A 16,640-nucleotide genomic window follows, 5' to 3' on the forward strand; every position below is an offset into this window, starting at 1 on the left:
AATAGAAGCTAAACTTGTGTGTCTATACATAGATGTGTATGTACACTTACATTTGGCAGATGAAGTTATTTATATTTATCACATCCAACATATTTTAAAATTATTGTTCCAATTTTCATACCATAGACAAGTGTACTCTTTGAGTGGTCTATTCCAGACCATCATTTATTTTAACATTTGGTGCTTTTTGTTGATACTTTCACTCTAAAATGGCTTCCAAGCATAGCTCTGAAATACCATCCCATGATCGCAAACACAAGATAGTGGCTGTATGTCTTATAGAGAAGTATATGTACAAGATGGTGTTGATCAGTCTTTAGCTAGTCGCATGTGAATGAGTCAGTCATGCCTGTTAACTAAGGTTTTTTGAACAAAATCCACATAGACAGCATGAAAGGTTATGTACAGGTTAGCTGATAAAATATTGTAAGCTGAGGCTCATGGAAACCTAACACCATTTTCTCTAGGAGCAAGGGTTCAGAGTTTTCTAATTCACCATCCACAAGTACTTTATGGAAAAGAACTACCTCAAACAACCAGAATAACACAGATATTCAAAACAGCAACAGCCAAAGAATACTGAAGAAGAGTGTCCTTCCTGACTATGTCCAGCCAGGGGACAAGTCTGACCTCAGACCAGCACTTAGCAGGCTGTTCTTTGCACAGTTGCACACTGTACATCTGAAACCATCTCTTTTCCCTATGGCCAACCTTGATCTAGAACCCAAGTATCCTTTGTATGACACTCACAGGAAGCCTTTGAAAACCACTGGTGCAGATTCTAGAAACAGAGGCAAATGACATTCTGATCTGATATACGAGACAAATCCTTCTCACTGTAGTCATGTTCACTAAATATCTCAGAGCCAGAGAAATGGAAGGAAGGGGTGATGGAATGACCCAAGACCTACTCTGCTGCTGGAAGTCCCAGCAGGAGCAGCAAGAGTTAGGAGCTTTGAAGAGTATGACCTAAGTACAGAGAGCTCAGACCAGGGCATAAGCAAGACCAGAAGACACCTTTTCCTAGGCCTACCCCAGACTGATGGAGACATGAAAAAAACCCACTGGTGGGAATCCTGGGGGCTGGAATGGGGCACTCACAGCCTTTGGTACTCTGTCTGTATGGTGAGGCCTTTCCCTAACAGGTAACTCTTCCTGGCATCCCTGCTCCCTGGTGGTATCTCTGTACTCTCCTGAGCAGTGGACCATTCCCTAGGAGGCAGGAGCAGTGTGAAGGGGAGACGCTGTGCATTCATATTACTGGGGCCATGGAGCCTGGGGATGCAGGAAGGAGAACACTATTGGCTGGAGGGACAAGCTTTCAGGAGCTGAGAGGGAACCTAGGTGGACTCAGAAGAAATATAAAGAGAGTGTCTGCAACCAACAGGAGATGAGAGACATAGAGAAAATAGGTGTACTATGTGATAGGAATGGGGGTGAGGAAGGGGGGCATTCCTAGAGCTTGAGCTGGAATGTTTCCAGGGAGTACATATTTAGGGGCTGGGCTAGGCAACTAGAGAGACATTTCTATTCAAATGTACTCACTGTCCTTCACTCTCTTCCCCTCCCAAGGAGGCCTGGGTGGAGTTTCTGATGACATCAAAGGCTGCTGTGCAGACAGAGCCAGGCCCTGGGTTCTAGTAGCTAGGCTGGGTCTGCAGAGGAGACCAGCTTCTTTTGTGTACCCTGCCTTACAGGAACACCTCTCCCTACTCAGGTCTATGATGAGCCAGGTGAATAAAAAGGGGAACTAAACTTAGACCTCTTGCCCTCCCTTTCTTGGGGAATCTGTCCACTGGGATCTCCTTGCCAGGCTATTCTCTGTGCTTAAAGACAAAGAGGGGGGGTCTCCTAGAAAGTGGGAGGCTACCCTAAAAGGTTCCAGAACCCCAGCGACATGGTTTGCTTCCATACCACCCCCTACAGAAAAAGGGACAGCATCCAATCCTATTACTTACATGTGTCTGGCTTGTGGCAATTGTGTCCCTGACGGAAGTACTGGGGGTTCTCAATGACTGGAATGCGGGTCATGCCGATGACCACTGTGTCCGGCCCAGCATCCAGCGAGGAAGGTGTGGTGATGCCATGGTTGATGTGGTGCAGTGGGCTGGCTGAGTCCTCCTCACCACTGATGACAGCCACAGGACCTGTACAAACCATGAGAGACACAGGACCTAGTGAGGTCACATCCACTCAGTGCCATCCCTGCCCACAGACCCTTCACTGTATTACCACCATATTTTTCAGAAGAGTCTGGTCCATTAATAAGTATTGCCCAAATTTCCTGAATTCTGACTTTAGACAACTCAAGCCAAATTCTCATTCTTGAAAATAACTGACTCTCAACCATAAAAATAGTTCCAAATTAAAAAAAAGAAGAATTGAAATAACCACTACATAAATCATTTTTAATTTCTCCCCAATCCCAAATTAGCTCAAAGTAATAAAATTCAAGCTTCTTTGTTTATACAGCAGTAACAAGACTTAAAAACTGAACCTAGAAGTGGATGCTCCTCTTCTATTCAAAGCACTAAAAATCACTGTTATTGAAGAGCTAGGGAGAGCCTCAGCTGACCAAGTCCTTGCCTCATAAGCATGGGAATCTGAGTTATGTACACAATACCCACATAAAACACCAGGTACGGTGGCACACACTTGTGGTTCCAGGACTGGGGAGGCAGAGCAAAGGGGATGCCTAGCACTTATGGGTTATCTATAGAGTTTCAGCTATAGTAAGAACCCACGTCTAAAGAAAATAAGGTAGAAAGTAACTTCGGAAGAGCCCATTGTCAACCTCTCATCTACATAAGTGGATGTATACACACACACACACACACACACACACACACACACACACACACTCCACAGAGAGATACAGAGAGAGAGGCACATATATGCATATATGTATACAGAGTTTTACCCCAGAAATAGATAGTCTAGGATGCACCTGGGCATTAAGACTTCTCCATGTGTTTTAGTGTACAGCCATGACCCAGAACCTGTGAATAGGAAATGACCTTCAGCATTGCCACCAAATTTCCAGAGTGGTATGATATGGCTTCCACTGGACTCTGCTATAGCTTTCCCTCACTCAGTGTTGCCCTGAGCCTCACCTAAACCATGTTTCACAAGTGACAGTAATTAGACTCTATCACTGGTGGTAGCTGGCCTATCTGGCCTACTCTTGAAATGCCCACATTGTCCCAGTGTCTACAAAGCATACCAACTACATCTTCACCAATTCCATTCTCCCCATTTTCCAACCCTAAGACAAAACCCAGTGAGGAAGGTGACTCAAAGGCACAAGTTGACAGAGATAATTAATGCTGCCATCTTAGCAGAACAATGATTGTGTTTGGTGGTGTTGTTCTCCTGTGCACACAAATAAAACTCCTGTAAAGGGAATTAGCTGTGACTGTGTGTGACTTCCTACAACGGGTGTTTTAAATGGCTGCTTTGCTAGACACAGGGTCCCCAGACAAAGTGCCTGCTGTGATTTGGTTTTGCAGTTTGAACAATATTTCCACTGCAGAAATCCATTACATCTTACTGAAGTTTATGGAGAGAATATTTCCTATCGAACAGTGAGGTGAAGCGCCAATGAGGCAGAACTAAATGGAAGACTGGTAAATGCAAACAGCGGACCCTGGATGATTCCACTCCGTCAGCACGGGCAGGCTTATTCCAGGCCGTGACAAATGGCTGACGGCGTCTAGAGACTGTGTGCAAAAGTGGCAATAAGTGGTTGCCCAAATGCCCAGAGTAATCACCTGCCTTGCAAAAAGGAGTGCAGTCCGGAAAACACTTTCCTCAGAAGCTCACTGGGAAAACTTTGATAGTGACTTGCAGTGAAATGAGGAACACTAAGCCATGCTATTAGCCCAAACCTTCACTAAAATACAAAAGAACTGAAGAAATATTAGTGCGCTAAGAGAAAGAGAAGAGAATAAACAAGACATTTCAACAACATTTGGGAAGTAGAAAAACATGTCAAAGGAGGATAGTGAGTGACTCAGGACAAAATAAGAGAGTCCCCATGGCAGATGACCTGCTGGAACCATGCATACCAGGAGTAGGGTGTCCAGAAGAGCTCACAGTATGAGGGATATGGTGCACAGGAAGAGGGCAGGGAGACCTGTGCCTCAACAAGACACCTGGGTCCACAACCTTGTCCTCACCCCACAAGAGGAGCCATTTATTCCTACAAAAGTTGAATCAAAAGACACAGGTGAAGGTTTGGATGAAGCAGGAAGCTGAGCCCTTTCTTCCTGTTTCTAGAACAATCACATTTGTGCACAACCTGCCTACCACTTCCCAGTAGCCACTCACCCCAATTCTAGAGGATGTGAGAAGTTGCTTCCAAAGAGAAAGTCAGAAAGAAGCTTTCCAGATGCTGACATTTTTGCTTTTCCTGATGAAAAGCCACCCTGGAATCATTTCACAGGGAAACTGACAATGTGCATATCTAACTCGTGCACACAATGTGGAATCCTTTCAGTGTTCCTGAGCTCACTTCCTAAATCTAAAGAGACAGTGCTATGCACAAGACCACCAAAGAGCTCAGAAGAGTTTCTGCACAAAAGAAAGCAAGATGAGCTCTCGGGGCCTGAAGGAAATGGAGGCAACGTATAAAGAAGACTCCAAGAGCCAATGCACAAACCAATTGTCTCAGAGACGTAAATATGACATCACAACTCTAAAACAAGGCAATACTTAAGGGGCAAACAATTCAATGGTAAGAAAGAATCTGTGAGAATGTCAGTCATCAACATTTTAAAGTCAATGAAGAGCTCAAGAAGTCAAGAAAATCTTCCAAAAATCAAACTGAAAAGGAGGAGTTAAAACTAAGCAAGAAAAAGTAAATTTCCATACCAAGATGAAACAACAGATTAAAAGAAGCCCCAGGAGTGAGAGGAAGAGAACAAAAGGAAAATGTATGGAAATTTTGTCTACAATTTCCCCCAATTACCTACTGAGATCCTAGTATGATTAGTACATACACAAGTGTACCTTCCTGCTCTGCCCCCCCACACACACATACAGAGAGAGAGAGAGAGAGAGAGAGAGAGAGAGAGAGAGAGAGAGAGAGAGAGAGAAGGAGAGAGAGGGGAGGTGTTTTGCCAATATGTAAAAATTGACTTCACATTTCCCTTTTCCAGGAAGGTCAGAAAGAAGGACTCCATGATATAAGGGGGTAGGCAAGCAAAAGAAAAGAAAAGCAGGCCACAGGAAGATGGAATGAAGGCCCAGGGTGGAAACAGTGGTAGGTGCAGGATTGACACCAGCAGCTCCACCCACTCCAAAGCTCATGGCTTAACTGCAGCCAGAAGTCACTCCCTTTGTCATAAGCATCAACCACAGACCCCAAGAAGGAGTTCAGCACTCAGAGGCCCCTCCTCATCTCTTTCTTTTTGAAGCATTATAGGATGTGGGTTACCAAGGTGACATGGAAGGATAGGTGGTGTTGGGGAAAGATGTAACATTGGGACTTCAACCTTTGTGAAACGCTCTTTCTTCAATCTGTATCTTAAAAGTTCCTGGGGAATGACCAGCCAATAAATTTTTTTTCTTTCCAAGAGCCTATGTTCTAAAACAGTTAAAATTTATATTTCCTTTGCACTGTTTTTTGAAAGGGTTGAAGTAATGGTTGGGGGGGGGGAAAGACTCCCTAGGCATGGGAAGGAAGAGTTCACCTAAGAAAGCTCCATAGAGATAAGGCAGTCAGCGAGACTACAGAGCACTGAAAAACCCCTACATTCAAATATGGGCCTTGGAAAGGAAGCAAGGGGAGGGAGCAGAAGAAATGGCCAGATAGAAAATAACCAGAAAAACACACCCTCTTAGAAGCCAAAAAGGACCATCTAGGAGTTCAAGAGAATCTACCCTGAGGGTTAAAAAAAAAAAAAAAAGGAGAGATGGAGAGGTAGCTTAGTGGATAAGAGCACCAGCTATTCTTTCAGAAGACCCAGGTTCAATTCCCAGCACCCACATGTTGGCTTACAACCTATGACTCCAGTTCCAGAGAATCCAGTACCCTCTTCTGGCCTCTGAGTGCACCAGTCACATACACAGTACACAGATATATATGAGGGCAAAACACTCATGCATATAAAATAAAATACAATAATTAAAAAGAAATAAAAATGAAGACTGAAAACTGACATTTGAAAATGAGGAGGTCGGCCTTACAGAGATGAGTTTCACAGAATGCCAGAGGAAAAGGGTGCTTCTAGTGAGTTGGAAAAATTTCAATGGCTTTTACCCAGTTCTTCCTAAGTATCAAGTTCTATTGTTGTAGCTCCTTTAATTTTGGAACATGTCTGTGAGGTTGCTGGCACTATTGCCCCCATTTTAAAGATGGAAATATGAAGGCAATAGCCTACTCCAAGATATAACCCATACACAGAAGCAGTGAGAGAATTCACACTCATAGCTTGGCCCCAAGGCCAGTACTCAGAACCATTACCTGGCACTGCCCCCTGCAAGAGAAGACTGTGGGGAATATACTTGTTCAAAAGGACACCTGCTGAATTCTGGCTCACTATCCTCCCCATGAGCCACTGGCTCACTATCCTCCCCAACAGCAAAAGAGACTGAAACACTTTTGAAAGGTGTTCTTCTTAACCCTGAGAATTGAGAGAGGAATGAACCACCTAATTAGACTCACCCAGGGAGATTACAGATAACTCATCTTCACATCTTACCAGCATTGCCAAATAGTCTTATTAAACTATGTCCACACCCAGAAGAGAGTATGGCAGCATCAAACCATTGTCCACCATCCAAGGTCCTCTTAGTCATCCTTACTCTAAAATAAAAGCCAATAAACTGGATATATATAGATAGATATAGATATAGATATAGATATAGATATAGATATAGATATGGATATAGATATATCCTGCCTGTGTCTGAAACCAGCAGTCTCTCAATAGGTCTTCAGCATCGAAGCAACATAGGGTCTACTTGGAAATGATAGTTATGAGTCCACAGCAGCCCTGGTCCCAGGTAAATGAGGTGAGCCTCAGGTTCATCAGGGTGTAACTGTGGGTTGTGTTCACAATGGAGAAGGTATGCATATATGAGGGTCGGGACAATAGGGAAAGCCTGTGTGCCTTCCATTCAATGCTGTGAACCTAAAGTTACTCTGAAGGGCTGGGAGTACATTTTAAAAAGAAAACTAAATGATTTTTTAAGTCAGTCTCTATTCTGAGAGTATGTAGCTCAGCAGAGCACACCTGCCTAGCATGTGCAAAGCCTTTTCTTTGATCCTCAATGCTGCAGACAAAACAAAAGGTCTCTCAACCAGGCACCATGGTGCATTCCCAGCACTGGGGAGGCAAACTCAGGAGGGTTGAGAATTTCCAGACGACCTAGGCTACATAATGAGACCATGTCTCAAAATAAAGTTTAAACTGGAGAAGAGGCCAGGGCCGCATCTTAGTGGTAGAGCCCTTGCCTAGCACACAAGACTCTTCAACCCCCAGAACTACATAAAGTAAGGTCTCCCCACCCCACGAAAACATATTTATAATCACTCTTCGGGTCATAGGTTAGGACTCATGGGTGGAGGTATCAGCATTTCATTCTAGAAGTCAATTGATATTCCAACTCTGGGGACTCTCATGCCATTCAGGGGAAATCCACAGACTTGCAGTCCATCAGGGTAGCAAGTGTTTCTTCTCATCTTAATAACTGAAGTAAAGGATTTGTTAAGGTAACCTAAAGGAAACCAATAAGAAGAAAAGAAAAAAGTCTTTGCTTTGTGGAACTTACACTGTTTGTTTTCTTAAAGCTGCCCACGTCTAAAGTAGGTAGGAAATGATAACTAAATTGGCTTCTTCTAAGCATGCTGCAGACACACATACATACACGCATGCAAAGACTGTATACCTAGGAATGGTTAACAGAGACACCATTGTCATTAATCCATTCTTGATTACACAGAACAGCCTGATGTAAAAAGTGAAGTATCCTCAGAATCATTCTGGTGAGTTCAAGCTTCTGGGTATCCCTTCTGGGAATGCCTGTCGGCTCAGACACTCACTCCCCATTTTGTCCTCCCATACTGCTGCCGCACCCTGCTTTCAGAGCTTTATGGGTCTTATTCCTTAGATTGTAGAACTATTAGATTGCTTAGGAGACCTAGAAGGCCACAGACATCCTGCCCAACAGGCTATTCCACACTGTCTTTCCAGGGATAGTCTCTTCCTCTCCCACTTCATTTCCATAACAGAAATAACTACGATGCAGGCAGAGCCGGGTGAGGGGTGAAATACACACACATACACACACACACACACATATATATATACCAGAAGGACCCACAGGTGCAGGGCTCTTCCACAGAAGTCTCTGGTGACTCCAGGGAAGCTCTGTCTTCAGGGTCAATGATGCAAAGGAAGAAAGGGAGCTAGGATGGCTCACACACAGTGGAGGAGGAAAATCAAATCAAATTGGTACCTTCACAGTTTCTCTGGAGTGTTTTGACACACAGATAGATCATGGTGTGGTGAGAACACATGAGCCTGTATAGAGTATAAGACACCTGACCCAATGCAGCTAAGCTAAATGTCTACAAGCTTGGGAACACCTGAGAAAGACAGCTCTGATCAGTCAAGTTTAGAGCTGAACTACAAAGTAGATCCATAATCCATTTATTTATGTGTTCTTTCCTTTAGCCTTAAACTTCTTTCCACAGAGGGAAGGGAGGCTAACCTCAACTCCCTACTCTGAAAGCCCTTTTCAGAGTTGAGGCCATGGTGAGGGCCATTTGCCCAGTCTTTCCAGACACTGGAGGTACTGCAGATTTTTGCACATCTGGAAGGTGTGAAACACTCTCCTCTGATTCTTCAGAAGATAATGAGCAACAGTGAGGATACAGCTCTTCCACGAGGAAGCATTTCCTTCTCCCAGTGTTGACACTTGGGAAAGCAGAGGCAGAGTTCCAATTGCCTGGAGTCCCTAAGTGGGGCTAATACAGAGCAGTGTACCTGGGAGCTATAGATTTGTTGGTTTAAGTTGTTCAGCTCTGTGGGGGCACTGTCCATTCCCCACAATTAATGTATTCTTTGAGTCTTTTCGTTTAGACTATCTGCATGCTGCACTCCATCTTAAAGATACTCCTACAAGGCTGGGGAAATGGTTCACTGGGTAAAGTGCTAGCTGGGCAAGCAGGCATTCAAAGGATGACCCTTTCTCAAAATGAAGAGGTTAAAAAATGATAGCAGAGACAACTAAGGTCAAATTCTAGCCTACACACACACACACACACACACACACACACACACACACACACCACTACAAAAGTAATCCTTCAAATGATAAGTATGCCATTCCCAATGATGCAGTTCATCATTCAATGTCTCCTCTCTGCTCTTTGCCCCAAAGGTGAGCTTTTATTTCAGCCATACATAGAGGCAATGACGACCACCTAGACAGGATGTGAGAAGTAAAAGAAGCTGGGATGGGTCTCAGGCTTTCTTAGTGTGTCAGAATGAAGGAAAACAAGCCAACCTTTGGATTAAGAAAATTAGTTTTTAAAAAACCTCACACTTCTCCTACTGATAAAAATCAAACACTGACATGTCCCTGGTGTGTGAGAGTTCCGCATCAACAAATCTGGGAGCAGGAACTCATAAAAGGGAGTAAGTGGAAGCATGGCAAACACAATTAAAAATCCAGCCATGCTCAGAGAGGGATTCCATTTACCATCTCATAAAAAAAAAAAAAAGAGCCTGGTCCTCAGAGGCAAACAAAAGAAAATCAATTTCTTAATTTTTATTGGCAGATGTGGGACAGAGGCCAAGTGAACAGAGGCTGTGCCCAAGAGCGTTCCTGGGGACAAGTCACCGCCTTCAATTCCTAGCCAGATCCACTGGGCCCTCCCCTCTGCTTCCTCCAGCATCTGGACAGACATTGCCCAGAGTGACCTCTAGGACACATGGGGTTCTGCAGGCTGCCCAATGGAGGCATGCCCCCCTCACGGCTCGGCTGCTCTCCCAGAAGCATTTCCCAAAAGATAAGCTTTACTCCCCGGCTCCAGTTCCCTCCTAGCTCTTCCAGGAACCAAAGGCATTGTTCATGCTTCACAGCCCTCAGAGCCTGGAGATATCTTGGTGTTTGAAAATGATGCCTCTGATCAAGCAGCCTGCGAACAAGCTTAAGGAAAGGGAAAGCAGACCCAGTATTCTAAAAGCTTGGTTTCCCTATCTCACTCCATCATTGCAACTAGCCCTGGGGGTTGATCCTCTTATCCGTGGTGATACAGCTGAGGAAATTGAAGCTCAAGGTTTTATAATTTGCCCAAGGTCACCCAGTTAATAAACAGTAGATACAGCCAGGTCTATCTGCTTTCCAAGTCTGAGTTTATCCCACTAGGCTGGCCCAGCCCCCGGCATCTGCTTATGACAATGGGGCAGTTATGGTGGGTCAGCTACCATGTCTTTTCCAGATACAGTGTGTATGTATGTATGTACATGTGTGTGTGTGTGTGTGTGTGTATACGTTTGTGTGTGTGTGTGTGTGTGTGTGTATACGTTTGTGTGCGTGTGCATGTGTGCATGTGTGCGTGTGTGCGTGTGTGCGTGTGCGTGCGTGTGTGTGTGTGTGTGTGTGTGTGTGTGTGTGTTATGCTGGAGATGAGATGAGGCCTTGTACATGCTAGATGAGTAACCTACCACTGAACCATGCCTGCAGCTTCCAGCTCCAGTCTTAATTAACCCAGCTCAGATACATGACAGGGTCTCCCAATTGGACCCAGAGCTTGCCTTGTACCGGAAAAAAACTCACATTTCCTCCAGGCAACTTCAGACCCAGAAATTGTGACACCAAGTTGTTGGAAACAATGGGAAATTCAAAGGCAGGAGAATGGACAGCAGCACAGGGTCCAGAGAGGAGAGAGATGCTTTCAGGCTAGAGGAAAGGCAAAGTCAGCCTCCTCCAAAGACTCAGTGTGCAGATGTTGCAGTAACAGGAAGAAAATAATTACCATACAATGGCATATCTAAGATGATGAGAATCCAAAATGTTGGTGTTCTTTGCCCAAAGTCCCCATAAAGAGTTCCTATCTCAAGTCTGAACATTTCTTAATTCAGCTCTACTCACTGTTCTATAGTTACTATACATGATTCTGAAAGGAGGCTTTGGAGATGGCTCAGCCATTAAGACACTTGTTCTGCAAGGGACAGAGTTTGGATCCTTATGGCCCTCATAAATGCTGATTGGATGTGGCAGTCGCTTTTAATTCTAGCACTCAGAAGCCAGATATAGGGATTCTCAGGACAAGTTGGTTTGCTGGACTAGCCGTATAGGCAAGCTCTGGGTCCAATTGGGAGACCCTGTAATTAAGTAGAGAGCAATTAAGGAAGGCTCTTAACACCAGCTTTAGGCCTCCATGTAAACCTGGATACTATGCAAACACACATAGACACCATACACATATACATGCAAACAAAATTCAGCAAGCTAATAGTATGCCAAAATGGAGCACTTATTTCCCATAAAGATTTATTCCTATCTCCCCTGCCCCTGCAAGCTGGGGACTTTGGGAGTGTAAGGAAACATCACCTGAGTTTCCAACACAGTGGGCACAGCCAGGTTGAATTGCTATCATCTCCACTCCCCTCACTCACTCTCTCATCCTGCTTTTTGCACTAACTAAACTGTACACCCATCATCAAAGAGAGCAAGAGCCTCCATGCCTGCAAGCTGAGCCCAGATGTCTCTGTTTTTCCTCATTCACAAGTGGAAGTGCTAATATTTCAGAACCCCACTGGTTGACCCTGGTGTTTCAGCTGGAACTTCTTTTAAATTACAGTGAGATCTGATGAGTTAGAAAGAAGAGACTGACAATGGACGCTGAGGAGAAGAAAACCCTTTTCAGGAGAAACCTGGAGCCTAACAGGCATTGCTATGTGGGGCTTCCCAATGAGAAGGTCATCACACAAAGTCAAAGCCTATCCAGGTAGCTCTCCCATAGTATTCTCAAACACATGTGGAGCAATGCCCTGATATATGGCCACCTGTAGAAAATCCAGTTTCTTTCCCCAGAGTGATAGCCTTCAAAACTCTTGTAGCGAATCCAAGTAACAATAGTAAGTGTTTGCTGAACACTTAGTGACTCCAGGCACTACACTGGGCTTCCTATGTACACCATCTCACACAGTGTTTACAGTGACGCAGTAACGTCGGTCTTGGAAATAGAATCAGAGAAATTAAGTCAACTTCCCCAGGTCATACAACTAGTAACAGTTTCATGCTTCACATCAGAACTCTAAGACTGTACAGTCTACTTTCCTCATCTCTCCTCTCCCTGCCTCAAGGTACACTCTCATACACCCTCAGTGTGAGGTCCAGAATGAAAACATTCCCAAATGACATGGGCCCTAAATCTAACAAGCCTGAATTTATTGTTGGAGGGAAATCATGAAAGCCCAGTGGCTTTCTGCAGTCGTTTCAGAGACAGTAAACTCACTTCCAAGCCCTTAGCATCCTAAGCATTCCCACTCAGCTTTCCCAGTACACAGACCATATCACCTCATGTCAAACAAAATGACATTTCCCCCTAGCAGAAAATACATTCTTGTTGGGCAGATAGATATCAGAATCCTTAAGAATCTCAAGTGAGGGTTGGACAGTTCAAAATCACAGGCCATTTAGACTAGAGGATCCTTTGATTTGGTGCATTTAAATCTGAAGTGGGTAAGCATAAAGAATGACCTAGCAACATGGGACTCCACTTGGTTGGGGCTATGCACACACCTATTCTAACCATGCATTTTGGCAACTTAAGACCCTAACCTGCATATACTATACAGATACACTGACTATGAACCTAGAAGCTATTGACAATCTTGGATCCCCATATGCATCTGGCTGCATACATACCTGCTTTGAATAATGGAAATAAGTTACTACTCCCTTTGGCAACCCCTTGGTATTACCCCATGCTAAACATGTCCCAGAACATGTCTTAAAGCCAAGGGAAATGTGCTGATCTGGTCTGAATGGGTCTGGTGTGTATTTGCAAAAGGAAAACTATAAACAACTATAACGTCTGGGTAAACTTTCAGGGTGAATCCACTATTTACCTATGCATAGTTGAGTGTACAAATGATTAAAATGAGATGCATCATGGCAAGAGACATGCATCATGAGCAAATGCTTACACAACCCAAGCCTGCCAATCAAAACAGGACCACCTGCTCCATGTCCTTAGCAACAAAACCCCTCCTCCTCTTGAACACCCCAAGAGGAAGTCCCAAAAAATCAAGTACTCTCTCACTCAGTGGCCCACTTCACTCTTGACAACATATTTCTGATCTGTCCTCTCATTTTGCTTTTGAATAAAGTTTGCTTCTACTTTGCAATCTGTATTATTCACTTACCTCAATACCTGGAATAAGATACAAAGAACCTGAAAACAGCCAGCTCAGACTCTCACCACCAATAACAAACATTCTCTCCATCAAGAGAAACATTCATCTATAGAAACACTATTTGCTCATGACCCTTTTCTTGCCTATGGACTTAATGGCTCCCACATCCCTAAGACATGCTTAAGATAGGCATGACAGTCCCAATCCACAGGCGAGGAATGTGAGGGCTGTAGCAGGAATCTTAAATGGTCTTATTAATAAAATCAAACCTGAGCCAAGTATTGGGGTGACTGCTGGAAGATCAGAGACACAGAACAAGCCACAGCTTCCTCACCTCACCAGTTCCTCAGCTGGTCTTGTTTCCTCACACTAGATGCTTCTGAGTCCTCATCCAAATGAATCTCAGCTGAACTGCTGCTCAAAAGCCTGAATGCTTAACCAGCCAAATGCTGCTAGTTTCTGGTCTTCACGCATTATATATCTTTCTCTTTCTGCCATCACTCCCTGGGATTAAAGGCTCACTTTCTGGGATTAAAGGCGTGAATCACCATGCTTGGCTGTATCCTTGAACAGACAGAGATCTGCCTAGCTCTGCCTCCCAAGTGCTGGGATTAAAGGCGTGCACCACCACCGCCAAGTTTCTGCTATGGCTTGCTCTGACCCATTTTCTAGCCACCATTTTTGGTTCTGTATCTAGTGGCTGTCTGCTCTCTGACCCCAGATAAATTTATTAGGGTGCACAATATTTTGGGGAACACAATACCACCACAGAGGGCTAATTGTTAAGGTGAACTACCGTACAGTCAAGGCAAAATCAGTCTTCTGGCTCCCTGTCAATTGCTCAGAGATCATATCAAATTTCCTCTAGAAGAAAATATGAGGGTGGCCATGCACCTCAAAGCCCCAAAGTACCATCTCTGGGGGTTACAGAGACTCCCCACCTAGGGAGTCTTCATAGAAGCTGTTGTCAGGAGGAAGTTACAATTTTTTTGCATCTCCTTGCATCTTAGGGATGATTTTCAACAGCAGAGTTCCCATACACATGACAAGAAAAATAAAATGGATTTAGACTCAGGAAGCTGTGCCTCAAATAAGTGCAAGGCCAAAGTTAACCCTGTGAATTTCCAACAAAACTATCCCACAAAGCCTGGACACCTAGGGTTGAGTTTCTCATTGGAAACTAACAAGTCCTCTCTAGATTCCCACGGATCAGGCACTGGAATCTGTTCATGTCAGTCAGCATATGCCCAAGACTCAGCTACCTATCCAGGCCCAGTGTTGTCCCAACCACTCTGTTTACATGCCAGCATCAAGACTCAGGTTGCAATTCTCTACCCTGTAATCATGGCCAGGAGGCTCCTGTGGACATGTCTCAGAACAATTCCATGACATTTCACTTGAAGAAGTTATGCCATTCGCTAATGCTGTGATTTTCATGAGAAACACTCCACTTAGAGAAAACACTGAAGAAAATCTGCATTTGAGCTCATCCTACAATGATATGACCCCAGAGTCAGCAGTGCCCTTCTCTTTACCCATCTCCTCTCAAGCCCCTCACTAAGTCTTGGAAGTCTCTAGATCATAACCATCTACAGTCACAGACTCTATCCTGTACATTCTTGAACTGTTGTAAAAGTTCCTAGTCAGTCCCTTTTAACAGAGTACGGAATTTGAAAACACTTCTTGCCTAAGCCCTATGCCTGACACTGGTAAGTTCTGCTTCTGTAAATGTGTTCTTTCCCAAGGGCTGCTGTTAGCAAATACCACAAAATGGATGTCTTCTCACATTTTTGGAGGCTGGGCATCTGAAATAGAGGTGCTGACAGAGTCATGCTCCCTGGGACCCAGGATAGAGCCCTCGTTTGCCTTCTTCTAGCTGGCTAGCAATCCTTGGCATGCACATAGCTTGAAGGTGCTGTACTCCAATCTGTGGAATCACATGGCTTTCTGCTCTCATTACATGGAATTTTCCAGTGTGGCTGTCTCTGTCCTGTTTTTTAGAAGGCCAGCAGTCAACTGATATTAAGGACCCAGTCTTCTCCACTACCACTTTATCTTAATTTATGTCTTAATTCCATCTGCAGGAATTATTTCCAAATAAGGAACCAGAGGTTAAGACCTCAACTTATCTTTTTACAGGACACAGTTGAACCATGCCTCCTATCTGTCTGTCTCTCAGCACCTGGAGCTGAGCAGCAGTAACAGACACAAGGTGTAAGAAGATTACAGAGATGGCTATAAAGGTGGGGTTGGGCATTCAACCTATGGCTATGCAGCTCCCAGTGACAACTTCCCTATAGACGAATTTCTAAACTATCACCACACTTCCCAGAGATTGTAGCAAAATGTCCATATCATACATGTGACCCTCAACACTATGGTCCAACCTTGTACATATCAAGCTTGTACATCAGTGTTTGCTGTTCTTATGTTCAACAATTGCTATGTCATATGCTAGACCCTGAACTAGAGACTAAAGGAATAAAGTAAGAAGAGCCAGGCCCAGCTCTGAAAAAGATTGAGGCAGAAATGCAAGCCATTATGGGAAGAGGAAAAGTATATGTGGTGGCATTCATGTTCCAGCTGTTCCAGATACAAGGTACATAGATGGGAAGGAAACACAGGGAGGTAGCTCAGGGATTGATCCAAAGCCCAACTATTCTCTAGCCTTTAGGTTCATCTGCCCACACCTCCCTCCTACAACAAAGCACCATCCCAGTTCCCTTCCCTCACCTTTACACACAGATCATATCTCCCCCTTCAGTGGCCATCACTTTCAAAGCACCTTGAACCTTGGTTGCCATCTCCTCACCCACACATCTGGACAGCACTTGGAAAAGAGCCTCGGCAGCATCTATTAATCCCTTGGCTTGCTCATCCCTTTCATAGACACGTCATAAAAATGATATACTCATTTCATTCAAACAGCACCGCAGCAGGAGTGGTGGGGGGACAGAGGTCAATCGATTGCCAGTGTGTGGAGGTACAAATACAACACCAAAATCAATTGAAAGAGCATCCTTCCAGTTCTGTAATCTCTCCCCTCATAAGGCATACTTTATATACTGAAGTACCTGTTCCTGTTTATACAGCTGCCCCAGCTCCTCCTCCAGAGGCTCCACTGCCAAGTCAACATGGCCACTGTCATGAGCCCCAGAAAGCCTCTTTAGTCACACAGGGCAAGGCAATGATGCCACAGGCATGCCCACCATCAAATTCTCATAGCCAAGCTAGAAACCCAGATATGTATACTTACAAATG

At 44.3% G+C, this 16,640-nt stretch overlaps 1 protein-coding gene across 5 annotated transcripts in view; it reads right to left on the reverse strand.

Annotated features, from left to right (window-relative positions):
- The window catches only part of Ntrk3 (neurotrophic receptor tyrosine kinase 3), a 354,645-nt gene that overhangs the window by 146,665 nt on the left and 191,340 nt on the right, over positions 1 to 16,640 (reverse strand). For all 5 annotated transcript variants that reach the window (XM_036185374.1, XM_036185365.1, XM_036185355.1 and 2 more), the window contains exon 12: positions 1,959 to 2,147. In XM_036185374.1, coding sequence (XP_036041267.1) covers positions 1,959 to 2,147 — 189 coding nt within the window. The remainder of the gene's footprint in view (positions 1 to 1,958; positions 2,148 to 16,640) is intronic.

The sequence above is a fragment of the Onychomys torridus genome, chromosome 1 (genome assembly GCF_903995425.1).
Source record: "Onychomys torridus chromosome 1, mOncTor1.1, whole genome shotgun sequence".
Lineage (NCBI taxonomy): Eukaryota > Metazoa > Chordata > Mammalia > Rodentia > Cricetidae > Onychomys > Onychomys torridus.